Source organism: Zalophus californianus, chromosome 4, assembly GCF_009762305.2.
Source record: "Zalophus californianus isolate mZalCal1 chromosome 4, mZalCal1.pri.v2, whole genome shotgun sequence".
Lineage (NCBI taxonomy): Eukaryota > Metazoa > Chordata > Mammalia > Carnivora > Otariidae > Zalophus > Zalophus californianus.
In genome coordinates, this window is record NC_045598.1 from 123,032,384 (window position 1) to 123,057,993 (window position 25,610).

The 25,610-nt window shown below is 39.6% G+C and overlaps 1 protein-coding gene across 3 annotated transcripts in view; it reads left to right on the plus strand.

Annotated features, from left to right (window-relative positions):
* Positions 1 to 25,610, plus strand: part of NKAIN3 (sodium/potassium transporting ATPase interacting 3) — a 608,438-nt gene that overhangs the window by 442,723 nt on the left and 140,105 nt on the right. For all 3 annotated transcript variants that reach the window (XM_027572733.2, XM_027572739.2, XM_035727341.1), the window contains exon 4: positions 19,615 to 19,812. In XM_027572733.2, coding sequence (XP_027428534.1) covers positions 19,615 to 19,812 — 198 coding nt within the window. The remainder of the gene's footprint in view (positions 1 to 19,614; positions 19,813 to 25,610) is intronic.

Here is a 25,610-nt window from a genome sequence, read left to right on the forward strand (position 1 = left end):
TGATTCCAAGTTTATTGAAGATCCCCATAAAATTCTCTTTTCTCCTGGGCCCAACCAGTTGATCTTTCTCCGACAATGGCAGCCATTTCTTGCCTCTCCTCTTTTCATTCTAGTCCGTTCTCCACACACTATTCCCCAGAGCCAAAATGGCCCACTCCATCAACTTACCTGGCTTCCTACTGCAAATCAGTCCCCTCTGGTGAATGGCTGGAAGAGAAGCTACTGTTTAGATTCTGCATAAAGTGGAGAAGAGGAAAGAAGTTGTTCTTCCCCATGTTACCATGCCACTAGGAAAGGTAGCTGCTGGGACGCCTGGGTGGCTCAGTTGATTAAGCATCCGGCTCTTGATTTCAGCTCAGATCATGATCTCAGGGTCGTGAGATTGAGCCCCACATCAGGCTCCATGCTCAGGGGTCTTCTTCAGGATTCTCTCTCTCCCTCTGCCCCTCCCAACCCTCTCTCTCAAATAAATAAATAAATCTTTAAAAAAAAAAAAAAGGAAAGAAAAGGTGGCTGCTCTCTTTTCAGCAACCTTTTATTTAACCGCACTTCCTCTGAGTTATGTGATACTGGCCCATCCTTACCTAAAATGCCTCTGGTATGTATTATGCATCTGCCCTTCCCTTCTTTGTGGCTCTTTACCGAGGGCCACATAATAGCTCCTACTGGTCTCTGACATAACGTGACATCATGGAGAGAGGGTTGTTGGGATGACGGTTTCTGTCCTTTCAGCATTTATTTTGCACATGCTCACTAATTCCAATGCCCTTCTTCATGGGCTGGTCTGCCGGGGGTAATAGATACCTTATCAGAGTCACATCTAGAAGGTGCAAATTTTAATGTGTAACGTTCCCCAAACAGAGGCAAATGTACCAGCTAACATAATTCTTTGCTGAAGAGTGCCTCAATTTTAGATATAAGGGAACTACCTGGGCTTTTAAGTTGAAATTGAAATTTTACGTAACTTGCCTAAAGTTTTACAGGCTACCCGGCACATGGCCTGAAATTAGACAATGTTAAACACATCAGTGAAAATTAAACACCTGAAGGATAGAGAGAGAACGCAAGTGTCCTTTCTATTTCAGTTCTCTGATTAAAGGTTTAAAAAAAAAAAAAAAAGTCAGCCAATAGCCTGCTACCCAAATGGAGATTTTGTTTTCTTTTTCTTACCGGTGAGGCAGATTAGAATGCAGGCAAACTGCCTTTCCAGACTCACTGACGAGGTCCGTGGTGCAAATGCTGCTTTCAATACTACAGCTTCTTTCTCCACCAAACACGGCCCTTAGAAACAGTGCCCTTCACTGAGGAAACAGACTTTTAAAGGAATGACAGTTGTGACAGTAGAAAGCTCTGTTTGATCTGTTTCTGGAAAGCCTCCAAACTAACTCTTAAAGAGCTAGACTTCCTCAAAAACCATACATCTAAATCCCAGACTCTGAGGAAAAGAGTTGGACCCTTGGTGGATGATTGGTTTCAGTGATGGTGTGGGCATATTCAGATTACTGATTGAACCAGCCTCAGTGATGGTGTGGGCATATTCAGATTACTGATTGAACCAGCCTCCACTTCTCCAAACCTTGGCCTTTCCATGTGCACAGAGTTCCTGATGCACAATCCTGATCCTCAAATAACAAAGAAGATGCCATCAGGCCTTACCATTGGTCGACAAGATACTCGAGGCATCGTTCTTACAGGAAAAATATAGCAGACTGTGTGAGCCACATAATGGCTGCATAAATGTCTATGAATTAAAATAGTTCTAAATAACTTTGTTGTGCAATATAATACAATTAATATAGACGAGACGTTTTAGATTAGAAAGTGTTAATTAAGAAAGTATGATTTTTTTTTTTGCCATATGATGGGTAGGGAACAATGATTGTAAAGTCTTTCTGTTAAAGAGCTGAGCAAGGGAAAATTTATGCATTCATTCTCAGAGAAAATCTTGTGACCTAATAAGATTTTTAAATTTATACTGATCCCTAAGTATAGTGAAATTACTGTGTTTGTGGGAGAAAACCTACACTGTTTGACAGCTCTTTGTGTTTAGACAGAAGGGAAATAGGGCAAGCACAGACAGACACTTGTGGCCTCATACTCTTACTCCTTCAGTCATTGCAAAAGGTCAAGCCACAGCAACGACCCAGCATTCCTGAAGATTCTACCTGGCAAGATCCCCCCTCCCCCGGTGGAAATAACCCCAACTGATGGTAGGAGGATTGTTTGGTGGGTGCAGGCAGAATTGTGAAGGAGAGGAGTTTTCCAACTTGGGACAATAGTGTGTGTAGCCATCTAAGTAGGTAGAGAAAATGTAGCTAAGTATATTTTCAGACAAGTTGGATGTTTTGATATAAAAGTAGCTGCTGTCTGTAAAGAAAAACAAAAATGTGTACTTCTCCCCATGATTAGCAAATTGAAAAGAATGAAATATTCTGCGGAAAACTTCAAATTCACCTTTAACGAAGGAGAGCTAAAAGTGATTTTTACTTCATTTAGGGTAATTAAAATTATTGGGCTTAATCATTGCTAGTAAGAATTCACTTTCTAATATGAATTAATTAATGTTTTAGAAGCACCCTGAACTCCTTAGAACTTAGCACAGAGACGTCCATGACTCAGCCATGGGGTAAAAAAAAAAAAAAAAAAAAAAAGGAAATGATCTTAAATAGCATTATTCCCAAAAGAACTAAATAGTAATAAAACTCAATAATGTCCATTATTTAGGTGGCCACTGGACTTTATACACTTGTGGAATATCTAGCTGGTAATAACCTAATCCTGTTTAGATGAAGGGCATAGAATTGTTGTTGGCATGAGGCATGTCCAAACTTGGTGTGATGACATGTAGTCATATCAGAGGATCTAGGGAGACATGAAGGGAAACAACGTTTTCAAACAAAAATAGCTACAAATGGGCAGAGGTGGGCTTTTAGTCTCAGTTCAGCCCCTCCCCACAGTACAGTACATAACACTCCCACACACATATACACACCAGTATTTGTATGGAACTCTAAATGAGAAGTCAAGCAATAAGAATGGGTTAACAAACATCCCTCTGCTACAGTGAATATCCACCCAGAGCTGTATTTAAGTCACTGTCTCCGAAACTTCCTTCTCCCAAGAGGCTGCCTCTTGCAAGCATCCAACACGGTTACTGTGCAACTTGAGATTGATGGTGATAGATAAGAACCTGCCACAGAGGTTTTTACCACATCCAAGTTTGCAATTAGAATCAGACCTCTTTCCAGCCTTCACAATTATTTCAGCCACGGAAGCAATTAAGAAAAATAGTCTTCTTTTGTAGAGGGTTTTAAACCACACCAGCCGCCACATTCATGGGTCAGAAATACCAATATTGTTCTATTTATCCAGATACCTTTCAAAAAGGGAACAACTAGAAGGACTACAAGACTTTTCCTTCTATTTATCAAAAAGAATTCTATCGCATTAAAACAAATACCTATTCTTTTTTCCTCAGATGAGGAATTTTTCCTACCACAATTGAAAAATAAGTAAGGGTATTCTTTTCAGGTGGTAAACTTTGCAAGAAAAGAGAAAGAAAAAGAAAGAAAGAGAAAGAAAGAAAAAACAGATTGAAAAGAAAATTTTCTATTGTGCAAATGAAGTAAAATGGGTGCATACATGTGTATGCATGCATGAATTATGAATACACCACACTATAAATATAACACATTAGTGACAGCATGAAGCACAAAGGTAGCACATTTTTATGGTCTCAAAATCCTGATTAGCATAAAAGGCATAACATTGTAATCAAATAATTATTGATTAACACAAAGACAGAGAAGCCAGATGTGTTGAATGAGCTTAGTAATTAACTAAGTAAACTACAGGTGTTTAAAATTCATAGATTACAAATGCAAGGTATACTTATTTTTAAAAAATCATCTGTTAGCAAATTTTAGTGTAGTCAGGTGCAGCAATTACATACCACAAATGTCAATATCTGTAAATGTATATTATAATTAATATTTGAAATGTTTTCAGTGCTTAAGTCCTTTGAAGCTTTTGGAGGGCTGTTTTTACAGGGACATCCCTTGTTCTTCCCAATGGACCTGATGCACATCGAAAGTAGACAAACCAATATACAAAAATATACAGCTAATAAACAGACAATTAAAAATTAAATACAACTAAGTTTAGGGGAGCTTGACATTTAAAAGGAAAACGAAAGTTCTTTTGCAAATTGCAGATTCCTTGATAACTTCTCACTGTATTTCCCCCACTCCCATTCAAGGTGGCCCTGTAGTAAAAAGTGGTTTCATTTACATAATTTCTTCTAATGGGACTAATGTTTTCTTCAGTCATTATTAGGAAACTGCAAGTTTTTGTCTGATTCCTTCTAATAGCATCAAATGGCACACACAAACTAATTTAAGGAAGTAAGTTAAATCTTTGGCCATGGTTCTTTTTTTTTTTTTTAAAGATTTTATTTATTCATTTGAGAGAGACAGAGAGAGGGAGAGAGTGTACAAGCAGGGGGAGGGGCAGAGAGAGAGGGAAAAGCAGACTCCCTGCTGAGCAGGGAGCCCGACGTGGGGCTTGATTCCAGGAGCCCAAGATCACGACTTGAGCTGAAGGCAGACATTTAACTGACTGAGCCACCCAGGTGCCCGCGCCAGGTTCTTTTCCTCCTACCTTTTGCACAGTGTCTCAATTATTTTAATTGCACATGGGAAAGATTGCTGATCCTCAGCACACTTACCTTTCTTAAGAAATGCATTTGAGAGGTGCCTGGGCATCCGACTCTTGATTTCGGCTCAGGTCACGATCATAGGGTCTTGAGATCAAGCCCTGTATTGCGCTCCATGCTCAGCAGGGAGTCTGCTTGAGATTCTTTCCTCTGCCTCTCCCCCGACTTGCGCACACGCACTCTAGCACTCTCTCTCTCCCTCTCAAATAAACAAATAAATCTTTAAAAAAGAAAGAAACGCATTTGATAAGACTCATGTCAATTCCAAAATGAATGAAACAGGGGAGTATAAATTTGAAAAACCCTGCAACTCCAACTTTCTTGTATAGAAAAAAAGGTTGTGAAGCTTTAGAAAAAATTGTGTGGTTTTTCCAACACCATGTAATTTCCAGCTTTAGAGACAACCCCCCCTCCCCTGCCTTCCTATCCATGCTTCCCTATTCCAATCTCCATCACCACGGCTCAGACCTGTCTTTCTTAGGACCTCAGAGAAATGGAATCATATGGTATATGCTCTATTGAGCCTGATGTCCTTCACTCAATATCATGTCTGTGAGATTTGACTATGTCCTTGTGTGTGTCATTCTTTTTTGTTGTTGTGCAGCTTCCCGCATATGAACATACCACATTTATTTATCTCTTTACTGTTGATGGACATTTGGGGTGCCTGCAGACTTTGGCTATGAAAAGATGCTAAGATTCTTGTACAGGTCTTTGGTGGGTGTATGCACTCATCTCTCCTGGCTACAGACTCAGGAGTGGGAACACTAGGTCATAAGACATAACATATCTAGCTTCAGTGGGAATATGAAACTATCCAAAGTGGCCGCACAAATTTACACTCCACTAGCAACATAAGAGGCACTTTGATGGATGTGCAGTTGCTTTCTGTTTTGTTTTGTTTTGTTTTTTAAGTTTTCTCAATTCTCAACTAAAATTGTGACTCAAAAACTTAGTAACTAGGTTTGTTCATTCTTTCGATTAAAAATATATATATTGAGCTATTAGTGTAAGGTTGGCATGGGAAAACAGTGCTGATTACAGTTGGTTTATAACCTTGTATGTGAGTCAGAAAATTGATTATAAAAAAAGAATGAGTCTTCGCTCCCCAAAGAAAGACATAAAAGTAGGTGGCAGAACTGGGCACTTGGGAGCACATAGAAGAGTTAAATTGCCCAGACTCTCCAGGGGCCAGGGATGACTTTCCAGAAGACATGAGATCTCTGCTGAAACCTAAAAATACATGGGAGCTGTCCAGGTACCCAGGTTGGAGAAGGGCTGAGTGCAGGGACAGGAAAGCAGATGGAAGGTGAGAGTGAAAGACGATATTCCATGAAAAGCAAACAGGGTGCGTGAAGACCAACAGTTGAGACAGAACGGTTCAACTGGGGATTGGGAAGCAGGTCAGGATGGTGAGAGCCCGATTGTGAAGGGAAGGACAAGGAGTCTGTGGAAGTGATTAGAGGAGGGGAAGGTAAAGACCTCTCAAAATGTCCCAAGGAGTTAACCTTTTATCTTTGGGCAGTGGGAACCCCTTGAGGTGTTTTAAGCAACTATGACGTCAACATGATTGGGTTTAAAAAATATTATTCTGGCTGTAATAAAGAAAATAAATTAGAGGAAAATGAGAGATGCCAGGAGTTGTATTTAGAGGTCATTGCAGTTGGCCCAGAGAAACAATGGTTGGCCAGTCTATGATAGTGGCAACTGGAATGGAGAGAAATGGAAGGATATTTTTAAAATTTTATCCTCAAGCAGTATGTAATACCTAATAAAGAGTAATGAAATAGTCAACAAATACTGATGTTATCACCAATGAAATAAAGACAAAACTTTTCCAACACAGTTAAACCCTTCTTGTTTACTGTTCCCTGATCCCTTTTTTCACACTATATTCTGCATTTATTTGTTATTTGTTATATTTGTATATTTATTTCAAGTGTTACTACTATATATATGTGCATTCCTTATAAATACATAGTATTACTATGCAACTTTTTAAATTTACATAACTGAGGTCATACAGTATTTTTTATTATGTTATGTTAATCACCATACATTACATCATTAGTTTTTGATGTAGTGTTCCATGATTCATTGTTTGTGCATAACACCCAGTGCTCCACGCAGAACGTGCCCTCCTTAACACCCATCACCAGGCTAACCCATCCCCCTACCCTCCTCCCCTCTAGAACCCTCAGTTTGTTTTTCAGAGTCCATCGTCTCTCATGGTTCATCCCTCCCTCCGCTTTCCCCCCCTTCATTCTTCCCCTCCTGCTATCTTCTTCTTCTTCTTTTTTAAACATATAATGTATTATTTTTTTCAGAGGTACAGATCTGTGATTCAACAATCTTGCACAATTCACAGCGCTCACCGTAGCACATACCCTCCCCAATGTCTATCACCCAGCCACCCCATCCCTCCCACCCCCACCACTCCAGCAACCCTCAGTTTGTTTCCTGAGATTAAGATTTCCTCATATCAGTGAGGTCGGTATGATACATGTCTTTCTCTGATTGACTTATTTTGCTCAGCATAACACTGTCTGGTTCTATCCACATTGTTGCAAATGGCAAAATTTCATTCCTTTTGACGTCTGTATAATATTCCATTGTATGTATATACCACATCTTCTTTATCCATTCATCTGTCGATGGACATCTTGGCTTTTTCCACAGTTTGGCTATTGTGGACATTGCTGCTATACACATTGGGGTGCACATACCCCTTCGGATCCCTACATTTGTATCTTTGGGGTAAATACCCAGTAGTGCAATTGCTGGATCGTATGGTAGCTCTATTTTCAACTTTTTGAAGAACCTCCATACTGTTTTCCAGACTGGTTGCACCAGCTTGAATTCCCACCAACAATGTAGGAGGGTACCCCTTTCTCCACATCCCTGTCAACATCTGTCATTTCCTGACTTGTTAATTTTAGCCATTCTGACTGGTGTGAGGTGATATCTCATTGAGGTTTTGATTTGGATTTCCCTGATGCCGAGCGATGTTGAACACTTTTTCATGTGCCTGTTGGCCATTTGGATGTCTTCTTTGGAAAAATGTCTGTTCATGTCTTCTGCCCATTTCTTGATTGGATCATTTGTTCTTTGGGTGTTGAGTTTCATAAGTTCTTTATAGATTTTGGATACTAGCCCTTTATCTGATATGTCATTTGCAAATATCTTCTCCCATTCTGTCGGTTGTCTTTTGGTTTTGTTGACTGTTTCTTTTGCTGGGCAAAAGCTTTTTATCTTGATGAAGTCCCAATAGTTCATTTTTGCCCTTGCTTCCCTTGCCTTTGGCGATGTTTCTAGGAAGAAGTTGCTGCGGCTGAGGTGGAAAGGGTTGCTGCCTGTGTTCTCCTCTAGGATTTTGATGGACTCCTGTCTCACATTGAGGTCTTTCAACCATTTTGAGTCTATTTTTGTGTGTGGTGTAAGGAAATGGTCCAGTTTCATTCTTCTGCATGTGGCTGTCCAATTTTCCCAACACCATTTCTTGAAGAGACTGTCTTTTTTCCATTGGACATTCCTTCCTACATTGTCGGAGATTAGTTGACCATAGAGTTGAGGGTCCATTTCTGGGCTCTCCCCATTCTCTTCCATTGATCTATGTGTCTGTTTTTGTGCCAATACCATACTGTCTTGATGATGACAGCTTTGTAATAGAGCTGGAAGTCCAGAATTGTGATGCCGCCAGCTTTGCTTTTTGTTTTCAACATTCCTCTGGCTCTTCGGGATCTCTTCTGGTTCCATACAAATTTTAGGATTATTTGTTCCATTTCTTTGAAAAAAGAGGATGGTATTTTGATGGGGATTGCATTGAATGTGTAGATTGCTCTAGGTAGCATTGACATCTTCACAATATTTGTTCTTCCAATCCATGAGCATGGAACATTTTTCCATTTCTTTGTGTCTTCCTCAATTTCTTTCACGAGTGTTTTATAGTTTTCTGAGTACAGATTCCTTGCTTCCTTGGTTAGATTTATTCCTAGGTATCTTATGGTTTTGGATGTAATTGTAAATGGGATCGACTCCTTCATTTCTCTTTCTTCTGTCTTGTTGTTGGTGTATAGGAATGCCACTGATTTCTGTGCATTGATTTTATAGCCTGCCACTTTACTGAATTCCTGCATGAGTTCTAGCTATTTTGGGGTGGAGTCTTTTGGGTTTTCCACATACAGTATCATATCATCTGCAAAGAGTGAGAGTTTGACTTTTCCTCTTTGCCAATTTGGATGCCTTTGATTTCTTTTTGTTGTCTGATTGCTGTGGCTAGGACTTCTAATACTATGTTGAATAGCAGTGGTGATAGTGGACATCCCTGCCGTGTTCTTGACCTTAGGGGGAAGGCTCTCAGTTTTTCCCCATTGAGAATGGTATTCGCTGTGGGTATTTCATAGATGGCTTTTATGATATTGAAGTATGTACCCTCTATCCCTGTACTCTGAAGAGTTTTGATCGAAAAAGGATGTTGTACTTTGTCAAATGCTTTTTCTGCAACTATTGAGAAGATCATATGGTTTTTGTTCTTTCTTTTATTAATGTATTGTATCACATTGATTGATTTGTGGATGTTGAACCAACCTTACAGCCCAGGGATAAATCCCACTTGGTCATGGTGAATAATCCTTTTAATGTACTGTTGGATCCTATCGGCTAGTATTTTGGTGAGAATTTTTGCATCCATGTTCATCAGGGATATTGGTCTGTTATTCTCCTTTTTGATAGGGTCTTTGTCTGGTTTGGGGATCAAGGTAATGGTGGCCTCATAAAACGAGTTTGGAAGTTTTCCTTCCATTTCTATTTTTTGGAACAGTTTCAGAAGAATAGGTATTAATTCTTCTTTAAATGTTTGGTAGAATTCCCCTGGGAAGCCATCTGGCCCTGGGCTCTTGTTTGTTGGGAGATTTTTGATGACTGTTTCAATTTCCTTAGTGGTTATAGGTCTGTTCAGGTTTTCTATTTCTTCCTGGTTCAGTTTTGGTAGTTGATACATCTCTAGGAATGCATCCATTTCTTCCAGATTACCTAATTTGCTGGCATATAGTTGCTCATAATATGTTCTTAGAATTGTTTGTATTTCTTTGGTGTTGGTTGTGATCTCACCTCTTTCATTCATGATTTTGTTTTTTTGGGTCGCTTCTCTTTTCTTTTTGATAAGTCTGGCCAGGGTATTATAAATCTTGTTAATTCTTTCAACAACCAGCTACTAGTTTCGTTGATCTGTTCTACTGTTCTTTTGGTTTCTATTTTATTGATTTCTGCTCTGACCTTTATTATTTCTCCCCTCCTGTTCGGTTTATGCTTTATTTGCTGTTCTTTCTCCATCTCCTTTAGGTGTAGAGTTAGGTTGTGTATTTAAGACCTTTCTTGTTTCTTGAGAAAAGCTTGTATTGCTATATAGTTTCCTCTTAGGATTGCTTTTGCGGTATCCCAAAGATTTTGAACAGTTGTGTTTTCATTTTCATTTGTTTCCATGAATTTTTAAAATTCTTCTTTGATTTCCTACTTGACCCATTCATTCTTTAGTAGGATGCTCTTTAGCCTCCATGTATTTGAGTTCTTTCCAACTTTCTTCTTGTGATTGAGTTCTAATTTCAAAGCATTGTGGTCCGAAAATATGCAAGGAATGATCCCAATCTTTTGGTACCGTTTGAGCCCTGATTTGTGACCCAGGATGTGATCTATTCTGGAGAATGTTCCACGGGCACTAGAGAAGAATGTGTAGTCTGTTGCTTTGGGATGGAATGTTCTGAATATATCTGTGAAGTCCATTTGGTCCAGTGTGTCATTTAAAGTCTTTGTTTCCCTGTTGATCTTTTGCTTAGATGATCTGTCCATTTCAGTCAGGGGGTGTTAAAGTCCCCCACTATTATTGTATTGTTGTCAATGTGTTTCTTTCCTTTTGCTATTAATTGCCTTATATAATTGACTGCTTCCATGTTAGGGCCATAGATATTTACAATTGTTAGATCTTCTCGTTGGATAGACCCTTTAAGTGGGATGTAGTGTCCTTCCTCATCTCTTATTACAGTCTTTGGTTTAATACCTAATTTGTCTGATATAAGGATTGCCACCCAGCTTTCTTTTGGTGTCCATTAACATGGTAAATTTTTTTCCACCCCTTCACTTTCAATCTGGGGGTGTCTTTGGGTCTAAAATGAGTCTCTTGCAGACAGCATATCAATCGGTCTTGATTTTTAACCAATTTGATACCCTGTGTCTTTTGACTGGGGCATTTAGCTCATTACATTCAGGATAACTACTGAAAGATATGAATTTAGTGCCATTGTATTGCCTGTAAGGTGACTGTTACTGTATATTGTCTGTGTTCCTTTCTGGTCTATGTTGTTTTTAGGCTCTGTTTTGCTTAGAGGACCCATTTCAATATTTCTTGTAGGGCTGGTTTCGTGTTTGCAAATTCCTTTAGTTTTTGTTTGTCCTGGAAGCTTTTTATCTCCCCTTCTATTTTCAATGACAGCCTAGCTGGATATAGTATTCTTGGCTTCATATTTTTCTCATTTAGTGCTCTGAATATATCATGGCAGTCTTTTCTGGCCTGCCAGGTCTCTGTGGATAGGTCTGTTGCCAATCTAATGTTTCTACCATTGTAGGTTACAGACCTCTTGTCCCGAGCTGCTTTCAGGATTTTCTCTTTGTCTCTGAGACGCATATGTTTTATTAGATGTTGGGGTGTTGACCTATTTTTATTGATTTTTGAGAGGGATTCTCTGTGCCTCCTGGATTTTGATGCCTGTTTCCTTCCCCACATTAGGGAAGTTCTCTGCTATAATTTGTTCCAATATACCTTCTGCCTCTCTCTCTGTTTCTTCTTCTTCTGGGACCCCAATTATTCTAATGTTGTTTTGTCTTATGGTATCGCTTATCTCTCGAATTCTGCCCTCATGATCCAGTAGTTGTTTATCTCTCTTTTTCTCAGCTTCCTTATTTTCCATCATTTGGTCTTCTATATCACTAATTCTCTCTTCTGCCTCATTTATCCTAGCAGTTAGAGTCTCCATTTTTTATTGGACCTCATTAATAGCCTTTTTGATTTCGACTTGGTTAGATCTTAGTTCTTTTATTTCTCCAGAAAGGGTTTCTCTAATAACTTCCATGCTTTTTTCAAGTCCAGCTAGTATCCTTAAAATCATCATTCTGAACTCTAGTTCTGACATCTTACTAATGTCCATATTGATTAGGTCCCTGGCAGTCGGTACTGCCTCTTGTTCTTTTTTTTGAGGTGATCTTTTCCATCTTGTCATTTTTTCCAGAGGAAAATAGATGAATGAGAGAACAAAATGCTTACAAGGTAACAACGTCCCCAGAAAATATACACCAAACAAATCAGAAAAGACCTGAAACTGGGGCAAAGAAAAATAAAGAAAAACAAAAAGATAAAAGCAAACAAAACAAAACATAAAACAGAATATGAGCAAAAATGATCAGGCTGGTGCATAGATCAGTGCCACACACTAGATTTTGGGCATATTTTGGTCTGTTAGAAGAAAGTGACTCCTAAAATTTTAAAGAAAAAAGATCTTATATATGTACAAAAATAAGGGTTAATACAATGAAGGGATAGAATGTGAATGTAAAGACGAAAATTATAAAAGATTTTATAAAAGGAATTGATAAGATAAAAAGTTGGTTGAAAAAAGAAAGCAGAGGATTAAAAAAAAAAACGGAGAGAATGTGATCCTTCAGGAGACTAGAACAAAGCTATACACTAGAGATTTAGGGTATATTTTGATCTGTTAGAAGAAACTGTATCTCAAAATTTTAAAGAGAGAACAACCTATATATATATATATATATGTATATATATATATATATATATATATACCAAAAATAAGGGTAACTAGTATGAAGTGATAGAATATGACTCTAAAAATAAAAAATAAAAAATATTTTTTAAAAAGGGATTGATAAGATGTTGGTTGAAAAAGGGAAAAAGAAAAATTAAAAAAAAAGACAATTAAAAAAATTAACTTTGAAAGAGTAAAGGATCATGGGAAAAGAGCCATGAATTCTATATGCAGTATTCCCCTAGCTCTGGAGTTCTGCCATTCTCATTGATCGGTAACCTTGGTCTTGGCTGGCTGTTCTTGCTGATCTTCTGGGGGAGGGGCCTGTTGCTGTGGTTCCCAAATGTCTTTGCCTGAGGTGGAATTGCCCCACCCTTGCCAGTCTGGGCTAAGTAATCTGCTCGGATTTGCTTTCAGGAGCTTTTGTTCCCTGCAAGCTTTCTGTACAGCTTTGGAGGAGGAGAGTGAAAATGGTAGCCTCCCAATCTCTGCCCCGGAGGAGCCGAGAACTCGGCCCCACTCCTCAGTGCGCCCCCAGAGAAAAGCAGTCAGTCACTCCCATCTCCCCGGTCTCCGGCCGCACTCTGTACTCACCTGGCCTGTGACCTAGCATTTCTATCTCTGACACCCGACCCCGTGTGGAGTCTCCAAACCCAGCAGATCCCTGTGGTGTGCTCCCGCACTGCTTCTCCCTGGGGAAGAAGGGGAATCTCCCCAGATCTGCCACTCATTGGGTCCCCGCTGGAGGAGCAGTGGCCCGACTGTGCCGCAGATCACAGTTTATGGCAACCCCGAGCTGAGAGCCCACTCCTCGGCTCCGTCTTTGCAGCCGGCTTCCCCGCACCAATACCTGGGAGCTCTGCCACACTCAGGCACCCCCGGTCTTCCTGTGACCCCGAGGGTCCTGAGACCACACTGTCCCGTGAGGATTCACCCCCGCTTAGCCACTGGAACGATGTCCCTTAGCAGAGAAGACTTCCAAATGATCTGATTTTGTGCTCCGCTGCTCTATCACTTGCTGGTAGCTGCTGACGGAGGTCCCCTCCCCCACCATCTATCCTCCCGAATATCACCTCGGATTCACTTCTCCACATGTCCTACCTTCCAGAAAGTGGTTGCTTTTCTGTTCAGAGAGTTGCTGCTATTCTTTCCTTCGATCTCTTGTTGAGTTCGTAGGTGTTCAGAATGGTTTGATCCCTATCCAGCTGAATTCCTGGGACCAGACAAAATCCAGGTCTCCTACTCCTCCGCCATCTTGCTCCACCCCCCCATCCCCTGACTGCTCTTTTCTTTTAGTTTTTTTAATTTGAGTATAGTTGATACACAATGCTACATTAGTTTCAGGTGCACAACATAGTGACAGGACAAATTTATACATTACCCTGTGCTCACCGCAAGTGTAGCTACCAGTTGTCACCATACAACACTATTACAATATCATTGACTGTGTTCCTTATGTTGTGTCTTTTATTCCTGTGACTTAATTCATTTCATAACTGGAAGCCTGTACCTTCCACCCCCCTTCACCCATTTTGCCCACCCACCGCCCCACTGTCTGAGAACCATCACTTTGTTCTCTGTATTTATAGGTGCAGACTGCTCTTTATATTCAGAACCAGTGGCATACACCTAAGTGATTATGACTTGTTCATGGATTGTACAAGGATTCTCTAAGAAATCAGCAGCAAATGACAAACGTTTCCTAATGGAAGCTTGAAAATCTCTGAACCTTTCTCGAAGGAAACTAACATATAATTGTTGATATTTTTGAACTGGTTCCAAATCTTTGTATGATGTGCTCTAAACACTTACACCTCACTACCAAGCACTGTGTTTATTCTCTGGATCCCCAGTACCCTCTGAAATGTTTAGTGCTTTGGTGAAAAAAAAATTAGAATATGAGAAAGTTGTTTTAACTTTACTAATTCATATTCTGAGATGAACAGGTATTTCAAAAGAAGTTTCAACCCACATGAATTCTGTTATATAAATATAAACCCAATGCTAACTCTTTAAAATTGAGCAAAATCTACTTTGTTAAACTTCCAGATGGGCTGGCTTATGATAAGAAGGAGTAAAAAGACAAAGAAAATAGATAACCATATAAAAGTGGATTCAATGACTCTTTGAGCCACAACTAAGGAAACAGAAAAAAAAATTATTAGCAGTTGAGAATCCATTTCTAGAAGTAGAGAGCATTAGCTAAAGTTGAATTAGACACATACCAAAAAAAAAAAAAGCAGATGATTAAAAGTACATAGAAGAATAAGACAGAGACTAGCTAGAAATTATATAGCAGTATACTATAAAAGAAGTGACTACTGAGCTGATTCCAGTACGGTGGGTACACTTAACTGTGAATGGGATGTAGGCAGGCATGTCCGCCTACACAGTTAATGAACAACATTTCAAAGAACTCTGGAAATTCCTTTTTTGTTTAATTCAAGTATTTGAAGAAAATGGGAACAAGTTTGGAATTCACACTAGACAGATGAAAGAACTTTTAAACATTTAATATTTGCTTAAGTAGATATTAGGGGAAAGCAGGTATTCTGCAATAATTTTCTTCTAAGTCATAACTGTGAATGTGAGCAGAGAGAGCTAACATGAGGTTCTCCATGCACTGACTCATGTTTTCCTTGCTCACCCTTGAAGCCAACACCTGTGCTCTCACTACCTTGACTCGCACACTTCATAAAAAAAATACATCAAATTCTCTCTTCTCAGTCCCCTCCATTCCTTGGAGGGATTTTTCACTCCCAAAACTCTCCTGGTATTGCATTTTATTAAAAGCTCTCCCTGCCCAACCAGTCATCGAATTCAATGGTCCTTTATTTTTTTTACCAGGCTTTGAGTCTAGTCTAGTCTAGAAAGTCTCACCACTTTCCCTGATTCTCTCTTCGGTTGGCCTGGACATGCTCTCTCTCTCTCCAGGCTGTCCTCATGCCTCCCAAGCCCTCCTGCTTTGGTTTCATGTTTTTCTTCTCCATCCTTGCTTCTTCTTTGGTACTTTGGTAATCACTTACACTTGCATAAATACAAATATCATTGATTATATCTTTTAAATTCTAAAGAAAATGACAAAGATACCAGTTGCCAATTTTCTTAACCATGGTGTGCTTAAATCATCATGTAATATTCTAACTCCAAGAAGTGAAAGAGAAATGACATTTGAGTTATTGAAGTTATTTTAAAGATCCCTCTGTTGATCTACGGTTTAGCATTAACCCATGTATTTCAAAACTACAGGCTTTGATGTGGTAATAAAAAGCTTCAACAAACTAAGTATCTTCTGTATTTATTTATTTATTTATTTTTCTTTATAAAGAATGTTGTTATAGTTTTCTGTGCTGCATTTCCTCCGATGTGCCTCATCTAGGAAATTGAGTTATTGTGTGTGAAGGGCTTTTTTTGAAATGTTTGAAGTCTAGCTACTGAAGGGGATTGAAATCAGACACAAACTTGCAATACAATTTTATACCAAATCTAAGTTAGAAGTTTGAACTTTAAGTATAATTTGGTACTACCGACATTCTCTTTCAAATTTTAATACAGCCATTGCAAAAAAAGAGTACAGTTTATAAATATTTATAGTGCCAACAAATTAAGTGAGAACTACACAGAAGGATTTTATGAGTGTAACAAATATGTATCATGAGTTCATAAATTTACTTTTGTTTTATTTGTGTAATATAAATTTTAGTCCAAGGAATTTAAGAGTCCAGCAATAGAAAAGGCCACTGGGTAAGAATGCTTAAAGAGTAGAAATTGCTATGAGTTTTGAGATCATGCCAGTTCATCCTGAACCTAATGAATTCTATTAAAACGGGAAATAATAGTTTTTCGGTTGTGATTAGGACTAACTGTAAGAGATTAAATCTGATGGTCAGGAAAGGGAGCAGTCAGCGTGCAGTTTGCCTGCAGGTAAATTGCCTTGTGTTAAACTGAATTCACTAGCTAAAGCAATTATTTTTCTGTAATATTCTCCCTTCGGAGGGCACTGCAAATGATACATGTAACAAACCAAGAACCGAAAAAGAGAGAGAGAGAGAGAGAAAAGATGTAAAATATTTTATTATCAATAAAGTGCTGTAACTGTGAAGGTAACTGAATGATACGTGTAACAAATCAACAACCCAAAAAGGAAAAAAAGGATGTAAAATGTTTTAATAGCGATATAATCGGAGGCATACTTACAGTAGTAGTAGTTTTGTTACCAACCAGGGTCCTTGGGCTCTCCAAGCAAAAGAGGTTGACTAGAGACCACGCAGGAGTTCCAGGCAAGGCTTTTTTTTTTTTTTTAAGATTTTATTTATTTATTTGACAGAGAGAGACACAGCAAGAGAAGGAACACAAGCAGGGGGAGTGGGAGAGGGAGAAGCAGGCTTCCCGCTTAGCAGGGAGCTGATGCGGGGTTCGATCCCAGGACCCTGGGATCATGACCTGAGCTGAAGGCAGACGCTTAATGACTGAACCACCCAGGCATCCCTGGGCAAGGCTTTTTATTGGGTCTTATGCCCCAGCACAAGGGAGACAGCAGAAAGGAAAGGGTCCTTCAGACTGGCTTTCAGAACAAGTGCCCGCAAACTTTTTAAAGGAACTGAGACAGGAAAGGACTGACATTCAAGCATGTAGAGATGGGAATTTCTTGGCACCTGAGCACTTGCAGGTCATGCTTCTTCACGTGTCATGTGTCTAATTAGCATGTTAAATCTCCAGCCCTGGGCTTGATTTTTAGCATTATAAGAGGGAGGGGAAAGTAAGTGAAAGGTCAATGCTGGGGTCCACCTTGGCACAGACTGGTGTGGTTCGGTCTTCACTAGTCTTTACAGTGGAGTCCCTCCTTCAGTGAGCATCCTGCTTCCTCATTCCTGCAAGATATGGTCCTCAAGAGGTATAGAGTTTACGCTATGAAGGAATGCCGGATTTTGCGGTCAGGGTTGAGTGTACCTGAGTTCAGTCCCTGCTCTGTCTCAATTTGAGTTCCTTGAGTTGAGGAAAACCTAAAACTGCAGAGTAACTTTGCCTACTCACATGAATTGGACATATTTCTTGCCTCGTGATTCATGTTCAAATACAGCAGAGAATAACAGGGAGTCCTTGCTCAGTGAGGTCTCATACTGGTTGTTTTAAGCCCCCAACACATGTAAGTTCAAGGGCTTCCCATTTCACACCAGCTGCCCCTGTGTTTTCAGAGTTCCAGAATCAATTTCTGGCCCTTACAATTGCCCTATGCCATTGAGGTGGGGACTGTCTTCATCCCACTGAGGTAGGGATGAGTATCATTTGTGTTGTGCAATTATTGGGCAGTCCCTGGGCTTCTGAGCAAAGACCATCATGTCCCCTTGAACTAGGGGCTCTGGAGCTTGCTCATGGTGATGGCTGGGAAATCAACAAAAGCTGACCCCCTCCTGTTCCTGTGGCTTCCCTGCAGGTGCAGGGTCCTGGTCCTCTCCATCATCATACTTCCTCCTTCTGGCTCCACCAAGCAGCTGCAATTTTTAGGTTATTTGGGAGTCAAGAGCCTGGCTCTTTATCTATTCTTTTCAATCTATTGTTATGGCAAAAACAGTATGATCTTAGTTGTTCAAGGCTGACATTCCCCCAAAATACTAAAAGGCATCTTTTGAGGATTAAGCAGCTGGGCTGTTGTCTCTGCTAAGAGCTCAGAAAGCTTATTTTGATATGTAAATGTCAAAGATTGGCTTCTTTGTTCTTTCACTGGGGCTGTCAGTGGTATTTTCCGGAAACAATTGAGGAAGAAGGATCCAGCTCCCTTTAGGGTAGGAGGGATTGTAAGGGTTTGGGAGGGAGAACAGAGTAGGTAAAAGGATGGTACAACTCCATAGCTGGAAGTACAGACTGCATAGGATCAAGTTTTGGGTCTCTTATTAAATTAACAATTTATTTAATTTATTCATTGAATTGGGCAATCTATTTTACCTCTCTGTGACTCACTTTCCTTACCTGTGTTAGTTTCCATATGGGGGATCTGTAACAAGATACTACAAACCTGAGGTCGTAAACAACGGGACCTTCATCGCACAGTTCTGGAAGCCAGAAGTCTGAAATCAGTTTCACTGGTCTGAAACCAAGGTGTTGACAGGGCCATGCTCCCTCTGGAGCTCTAGACGAGAATCCTTCCTTGTCTCTTCCACCTTTCCTGAGCTTATGGCCACATCACTCCACTCTCTGCCTGCATGGTCGCATTGCCTTCTCTTCTTCTTCCTTGTGTCTGTTATCCCTTGGAGTCCCTCTCATAAGGACACATGTGATTGCATCCAGGGCCCACTCAGATAATCCAAAGAAGGTAAAATTCACAGGTTCCATGAATGTTTTTTGGGAGGACTATTATTCAGGCTACTGTAAATTGGGTTAGTAATAGTACCTACATGAATATTAAAGGACATATAAATATAATAAATGCTTAGAGCAATGCCTAACATGCAAAAAAGCACTCATTAAATGTTAGCCCATGATGGTGACGCTGATGATGATGAACAAGAAAATGCAGACAAAAAGTTTCAAACTGAACAAAATAATTTTTAAAACGAACATATGTATTGGGTCTTGTCTCTGGATTTTTGATGTGCGCTAACCTTAAAATGTTACTTTTCAAAGGATTGTATCTCTATATTAAACAATTATAATCCAATAGTTTGGACATATGGTATACACAGCCATTTGTAGTTCTGTTATTTTTCACTTAAGATTTAAATCATTTCAACAATTTTGTTCGTTCTGAATTCTTTTTTTTACTTTTTTCTTTTTTTATTTAAATTCTGACATATAGTACCTCATTAGTACATAGTACTAAATGTTTTATTATCAATAAAGTGCTGTAACTGTGAAGGTAACTGAATGATACGTGTAACAAACCGTATATATACATATATATACTGACATCTAGTACATCATTAGTTTCAGATGTAGTGTTCAATAATTCATCAGGTGCATATAACACCCAGTATTCACGTGCCCTCCTTCATGCCCATCACCCAGTTATCCTGATTTCTTCCTAAGGTTGGAAATCAAAGTTGTGATATGATAAGATTTCTCCTTTTGCTCTCTTGTCTCCTGCCCACCTAGGATACAGATCTGATGACGTTCAACATTTCTGTACACCGGTCATGGTGGCGGGAACATGGGCCTGGTTGTGTCCGAAGAGTGCTGCCTCCGTCAGCCCATGGCATGATGGACGACTACACTTATGTCTCTGTCACAGGCTGCATTGTTGACTTCCAGTATCTAGAGGTCATCCACAGTGCTGTCCAGATACTCCTCTCTGTAAGTAGCACATTTGTATTGTTGTCTGATCTAGACTCTCCTTTATTGCCATTTTGTAAGTAAACCTCTGTCTGCACCCATCTGGTAGATAAAGCCTTAAGTAAGCACATGGAGAACATTCTTTAAACAATGGAAATAGCAGCAAGTATGCTAACAGCAGCTATACTAAATGAGGCTACATCTTTTCCTCTTTGTATCCAGACACTTCATTTTAGAACTAGTTAGTTGCTATAGTTCTAACAATACACACCATTGGATGAAATAGCATCACTGTCCCCCAAAAGTAGTCTTGTACATTCTCTACTTACACTTCTGCTACCACTTCTACTTTGAAAGCATTCTTTAACTAATGTGCATTAGTTCCAGAGAAAGAAGGATGCAAACACACTCAATGGCTTGCTCAATCTAATAAGCCTCATATTTCAAATAATAAATCCTTGAGAAAACAAATCCCTCCAAAGAGTTTTCCACATTGTAGTGCCTAAAATTTGGTGTCAAGATACAATTCCATATAAAGGAGCAGAGAGAAGGAATGGCTTGAATGGACCACACAAGGTTTATCTGCTGGGAATCTGTTAATTTTTTCTACCAGATTGTCCCACCTAAAATTTGATTACATTGTGGAGTGGCATTAACTTAAGATATATACCATTATCAAGAATGGTGTTCCTTTGAGATCCAGCAAGGACGTGGCATGTTGAGTCAATATATAATAAAGCCATTTTCAATCACAGTTTTTATATGAACAAACCATCCATCTCAGTCCTTCTGTCCAACTGGTTAGAGATAGAGTCAGAAAAAAAGACATAGGCTCAATAGTGAATAAATAAACAACAGAAATATAAGAGGTGTATGTCAATGAAGAATGCACCTTGGAATTATTTCCAGAAAGAAGGTTGAAAAATTCTTACTATCACTTACTATATCTGTTTTCTACTGCTGCACAACAGACCACTCAAAAATGGAATTACTTTGAGGAAATAAATGTATTCCTTAGAGTTCTGTGGGTCAGGAGTTTGGGCAGGGTTCAGCTGAGTAGTTCTTTTGTTCCACATGATACCATGCAGGTTCACTCATATGAACCTTTCATCGAGGAGCTCTGCTGGAGCTAGAATATCCAAGAAGGCCTCACTCATATGTCTGGTGCTGGCTGTTGGACCACAGTCTCCTCCAGCCTCCTCCTCCATCTTGTCTTTTTGCAGAAACTTGACAGGCTTTCTTATAGCAAGGCAGCTAGGTTCCAAGAGAAGCCCAACATTTATCTGGCGTCTACTTGAGTAATGCTGACTATAGCAAGTCATATGACCAAGCCTGAGCTGAATGTAGAGGTGTGGCCATAAAAAAGTGACAATACCAGGAGCCGTGGCTCACTTGGGCCCACCAAGGTAGCGGTCTTACCTCACCTGTATAATGTATGAATTATTGTTCTTTAACCTGCATGTGCAAGTTCTAAAAAAGTGTTTTAGAGCACATTTAAAAATATAATTTTCTAGAAAGACAAAAGATTAGAATAAAAAATCAAAGTTTGTTTAGGGTTCTAGTTCAATGAAAGGCAAACTCTGCACAGGGTAAAAAATAGGAAAAGGTTGGGCTTCAGTACTTAGGAATTTTCTTTCTGGGATGTAACAGGGAATCTGATTATTCTTGGTTTCTATATATTGCCAATTGTCAATAGATGCTTATCAGTCTTTTCCTATTTTCTGGTTATTCTTTAATCTCCTAGTGGTTACATATGAAACTGTGGCAAATATATATGTTTAAATCATTGTTTTAAAAATATATGGAGGTAAATATGCTCTTAAAATTTTTCAGTCTATTTTAAGGTACATTTGTACTCTATTATTGTATACTAGATTCTAAAGGTTCTTATTCTTTTTTTTAATTTTTAAAGCATTTTTCTAAAATCTTTCATATCTGGACAGGTCTCCCTCCTTTTAAAAAATTATTCATAGTAAATTGCTAAACCATTTTGTGGAATGATAGCATAATGTTCAAATTTTTTATAATGCAGCAGAAGGAATCAAAAGGTCATTTCTCCATATCAAATGAATGGCAAGGTTACAGTATTTATTTGATTATTCAGGGGCTGAATTGGCACATAAAAACATACACTAAGGAGAAATACTAAATAAAATATATGTTGCCACCTAAAAGTACTTGTCAGTTATAAATTAATTCCTTGACATATTTGTTTAGTGAACATTCAAAACTGTCCACCTGCATCTATAGTCCTGACTATATATACTATTCAGCCTTCCAGCCATAAAAGGATTAGTTGCTCATCTTTGACTTTTCTTGGGTAATACACCTGTAAGACAAGATTTCCAATATTTTATCTTTTTATATTAAAATAGAATATACCCTGAAATTGTTTCACAGGTGTGAAATTATTTATTATTGTGTGGTTATATGGGCTTTCTATATTTTCCACTTATTTCATATAAATGTGTTTATAATTATTAGAATTGCAGTTTTTAATGTGATGACATGGGAGCACTTGATATAGTCGTTGCCTAGCATGTGCTGAGATGTCTGTCTTATTCCTGAAAAAGGGGGTGATGGTTGCAATATTTAACAGCCTGTGTTATATGGGCAACAACTTGGCAAAGGGATAAAGGGCTTTGAAATGGGGCAATGCCCTGGAGGCCTGCTGCACTGGAGAGGGGGAGAGGGGGGACCCCTGTCATCGCTAGAGGCACAGAGAGATCTAGAAGAACACAGGAAGAAGCCGAGGGAGGTGGGCAGGATTATGGAAGGAGGTCCTGGGGTTCGAAGGCAGCAGCTCTCTGGCAAAGTGAGAGAGAAGTATTTGAATGATTTACCCATGGATACAGCTGTGCTCTGCTGATGAATCCTGCCTGTATTGTCCCACCTGAGAGTAGAGCTTGGAACTGGAAAGCATGAAATCCCAGTCATAAATATCTACAGGGACTAGGTACAAGCTTGACAGAAAAAAACCAACAACAACAACAACAAAAATAGCAGAATTCAGCAAGAAGGCAATGGCCTGGGATCCCCTGTGGGACCATGTTTCCGGCTCACCTGGCCCAGCACCTGCACTCCAGCTTCCGCCTTGGGTCAGTGCTATTGTCTCTGCACAGCAGCTTCCTGTCTTGGGCTTCCCTCACCGGCACCCAGGGTGAGCGGGAGAGGGAGAGTGCAAGGCAGAGAGGGGCTTCCTGTGGCCCTGATCTCACTGAAGCCTGTAGCAGGGCTCCTGCAAATTGTCAGAACACCAACTTAAACTCCAGAGTAGAATCCAAAGAAAGACTGTGGACAGTATGAGGAAGTGAACAAAATCAAATCTGTGGAGGAGATGACAAGGCAAGGGCGGTAGCCAGGATCAAGCTGTGGGATGATGTAAGTCCCTCCTCTCTGTGAGCACTGTCCTTGCCCTCGTTCATATGTTCATCATTTCTACCGGAAGGGTGCTCAGTAACTTCCTAGAGAGTTGATGGTCTTTCTGGCCCTGGTTCTGCTTCATCCACCATCACACGTGTACTTGCTCCCCCGGGAATGATTACAAAGTGCCAGTCTGATCACTCACTTTCCTTCTGATCAACAGCCAAAGAGTCCCATTACCTTCAGGATGATATCTGATTTTGTGTCTTGTCACATGAGGACCTCAGGACCTGCCCCCTGTCTGATTCCCACCCTCATCTCCCAACACTCCCCAGAAGGAGCCCACTTGCCATCTTCACAGAACATGACAGGTTTTACCAGCACGGCAGTGTTGCAAACCTGCAACGCTGCTTGGAATGGCTCTCCACCTCACCCTCCTCCCTCTCGCCCAACCCTCAGTCCACTAGTAGGTACCTTTCCCGCAAAGGTTTCAGGACATGTTAAGCTAATTTTTAAATAGATAATGCATTCACTTTGTCCAAAAACATAAAAATACTTACAGTGAAAATACTCCCTCTTACCCTTGTGCACCCCTTTGCCTGGGTTCCCCATTTCTGCACCCCAATGGGCAACCACTTTGTTTTGTTTGTTTTTAATGCTATGCACATGAGTCTGAAGAGTCTATATGAAATTCAAGAAAATATTTATCTTCTTTGTCCCCCATAAAAGACAGCATATGACATGCACTCTTCTGAGTCCTTCCTTTTTTCTACTTACTATATATTTTGGAGCTTTTTCCATTATCAGCACATCAGTGGTTCATTGTTTATTTAATGCCCCCCTCTTGATGGACATTTGAACTATTAACCTCATTCATATATAATGATGTTGGATGTCTAGAACATGGATATAATATAGCTAACATATTATATAATACGTAGTATACTATAATATCAATTATGTATCATAGTTATATGTTATATAACTATCATGCACAGTCTTAACACTAAATAACTGTGTGCACGTGTCACTGAGAACATTTCCTAGACCTGCCCCGCTCGCTCACCCCCAAGCTGTACTAGGCAGCCAGCCGTGAGAGCAGTTTCATAATCACTGAGTCTCTGGTCTGTCTCCCTACCAGTATGAAAGCCCCTTGAAGGCTAGAGTTGTGCCCTTTACTTACTTGTTCATTTCTGTAAGTCGCAGTGACTAGCTGAGTGATGGCACGTGAATATTTGGTGAGGGAATAAATGGCCAACAAACAAGAGATTCCAAAGTCTGAAGTGGGTAAACACAAAAGGAAGAATCCACTGACCAAAAATGGCAAGAACGAATGCACCGACAAAAAACAGGAGCCAGAGTGAACTTCATCCGGGAAATGACGGGAACGTACACAGAATGTTCTGCACAGAGCATGACACAGAGGCACTCAATAAGTGTTAGCTTTGTATTGCTATTACTGATGTTCCTAAGTACAATTGCTCCGTGCCTGTCCCTCTCCTATCCGAGTTGGTCCTTCTTCAAAGACCAAGGTCTCCATCCTGGTGGGCTGTGTCTATTGAACTCTTAGGTGCTCAATCCCACACCTGACATCCATTTCCTGCATGAACAATGTCATTTCTATGATCTTCATAGGACACTCAATCATGAATTTTTATTCTGAGGACTGAACGTTTATTTAGTATGTATTTATTTTCCTCATTCTGGTTTCCTAGAGTTCTTTCCTACCCATGCCTCTTGAGAGCATTTGGCTGACTGACTTAAGTTTCATACTTTCATGAAAAATTCCAGAATTATCATCATGAAACAATGATTGAAGTAGCAAGTGAAAGGCCCGTAGCAAGTTCCTGAACACTGTGGCTTTGACTCCTTATTTACCCCCATATCCCTAATGCCTATGGCTATACCTAAATCAGAGTGGCTCCTCATTCAGAATGTTGAGTAAACTGTATAAATTTTCTGGATTTTAGTTTTATAAAACACAAAGTGCATAATTTTTAAACATTGAATATAATTTACTGAGGTTATGTCCTAATTTTGTTTCATACCATTTGGTAAAGAAAACCTATCCAAACAACATGTTTCCAAGTTATTTCTGATGCAGATGTTACTTGTTTGGATTGGGATGAGTACCCAGGTGCAGGGAAAAGGAAAGTCAGTCCGCTCCAAGACCATAACTCTGCCTGTGATTTTGTTCCTCCATATCTACGTGTTATTGAGAGGGCCCTCACTAGCTTAGTTACCTTACTCCCATTAAGGGGAACATCAAAACAGTTTCTGGTGAAATGTAAAATTATGTTCAGTTAAATTTGAAGCACTATCCTGTACATATTTTCAAATCAGATTTCCATTCTGGAAATTTAACACCACAGATTTAAAGGAGAAACATATATATGAAATCAAATACTACCACCTAAAATACAGCATTTCCTTTTTCCACTAGAGAATATAGATAA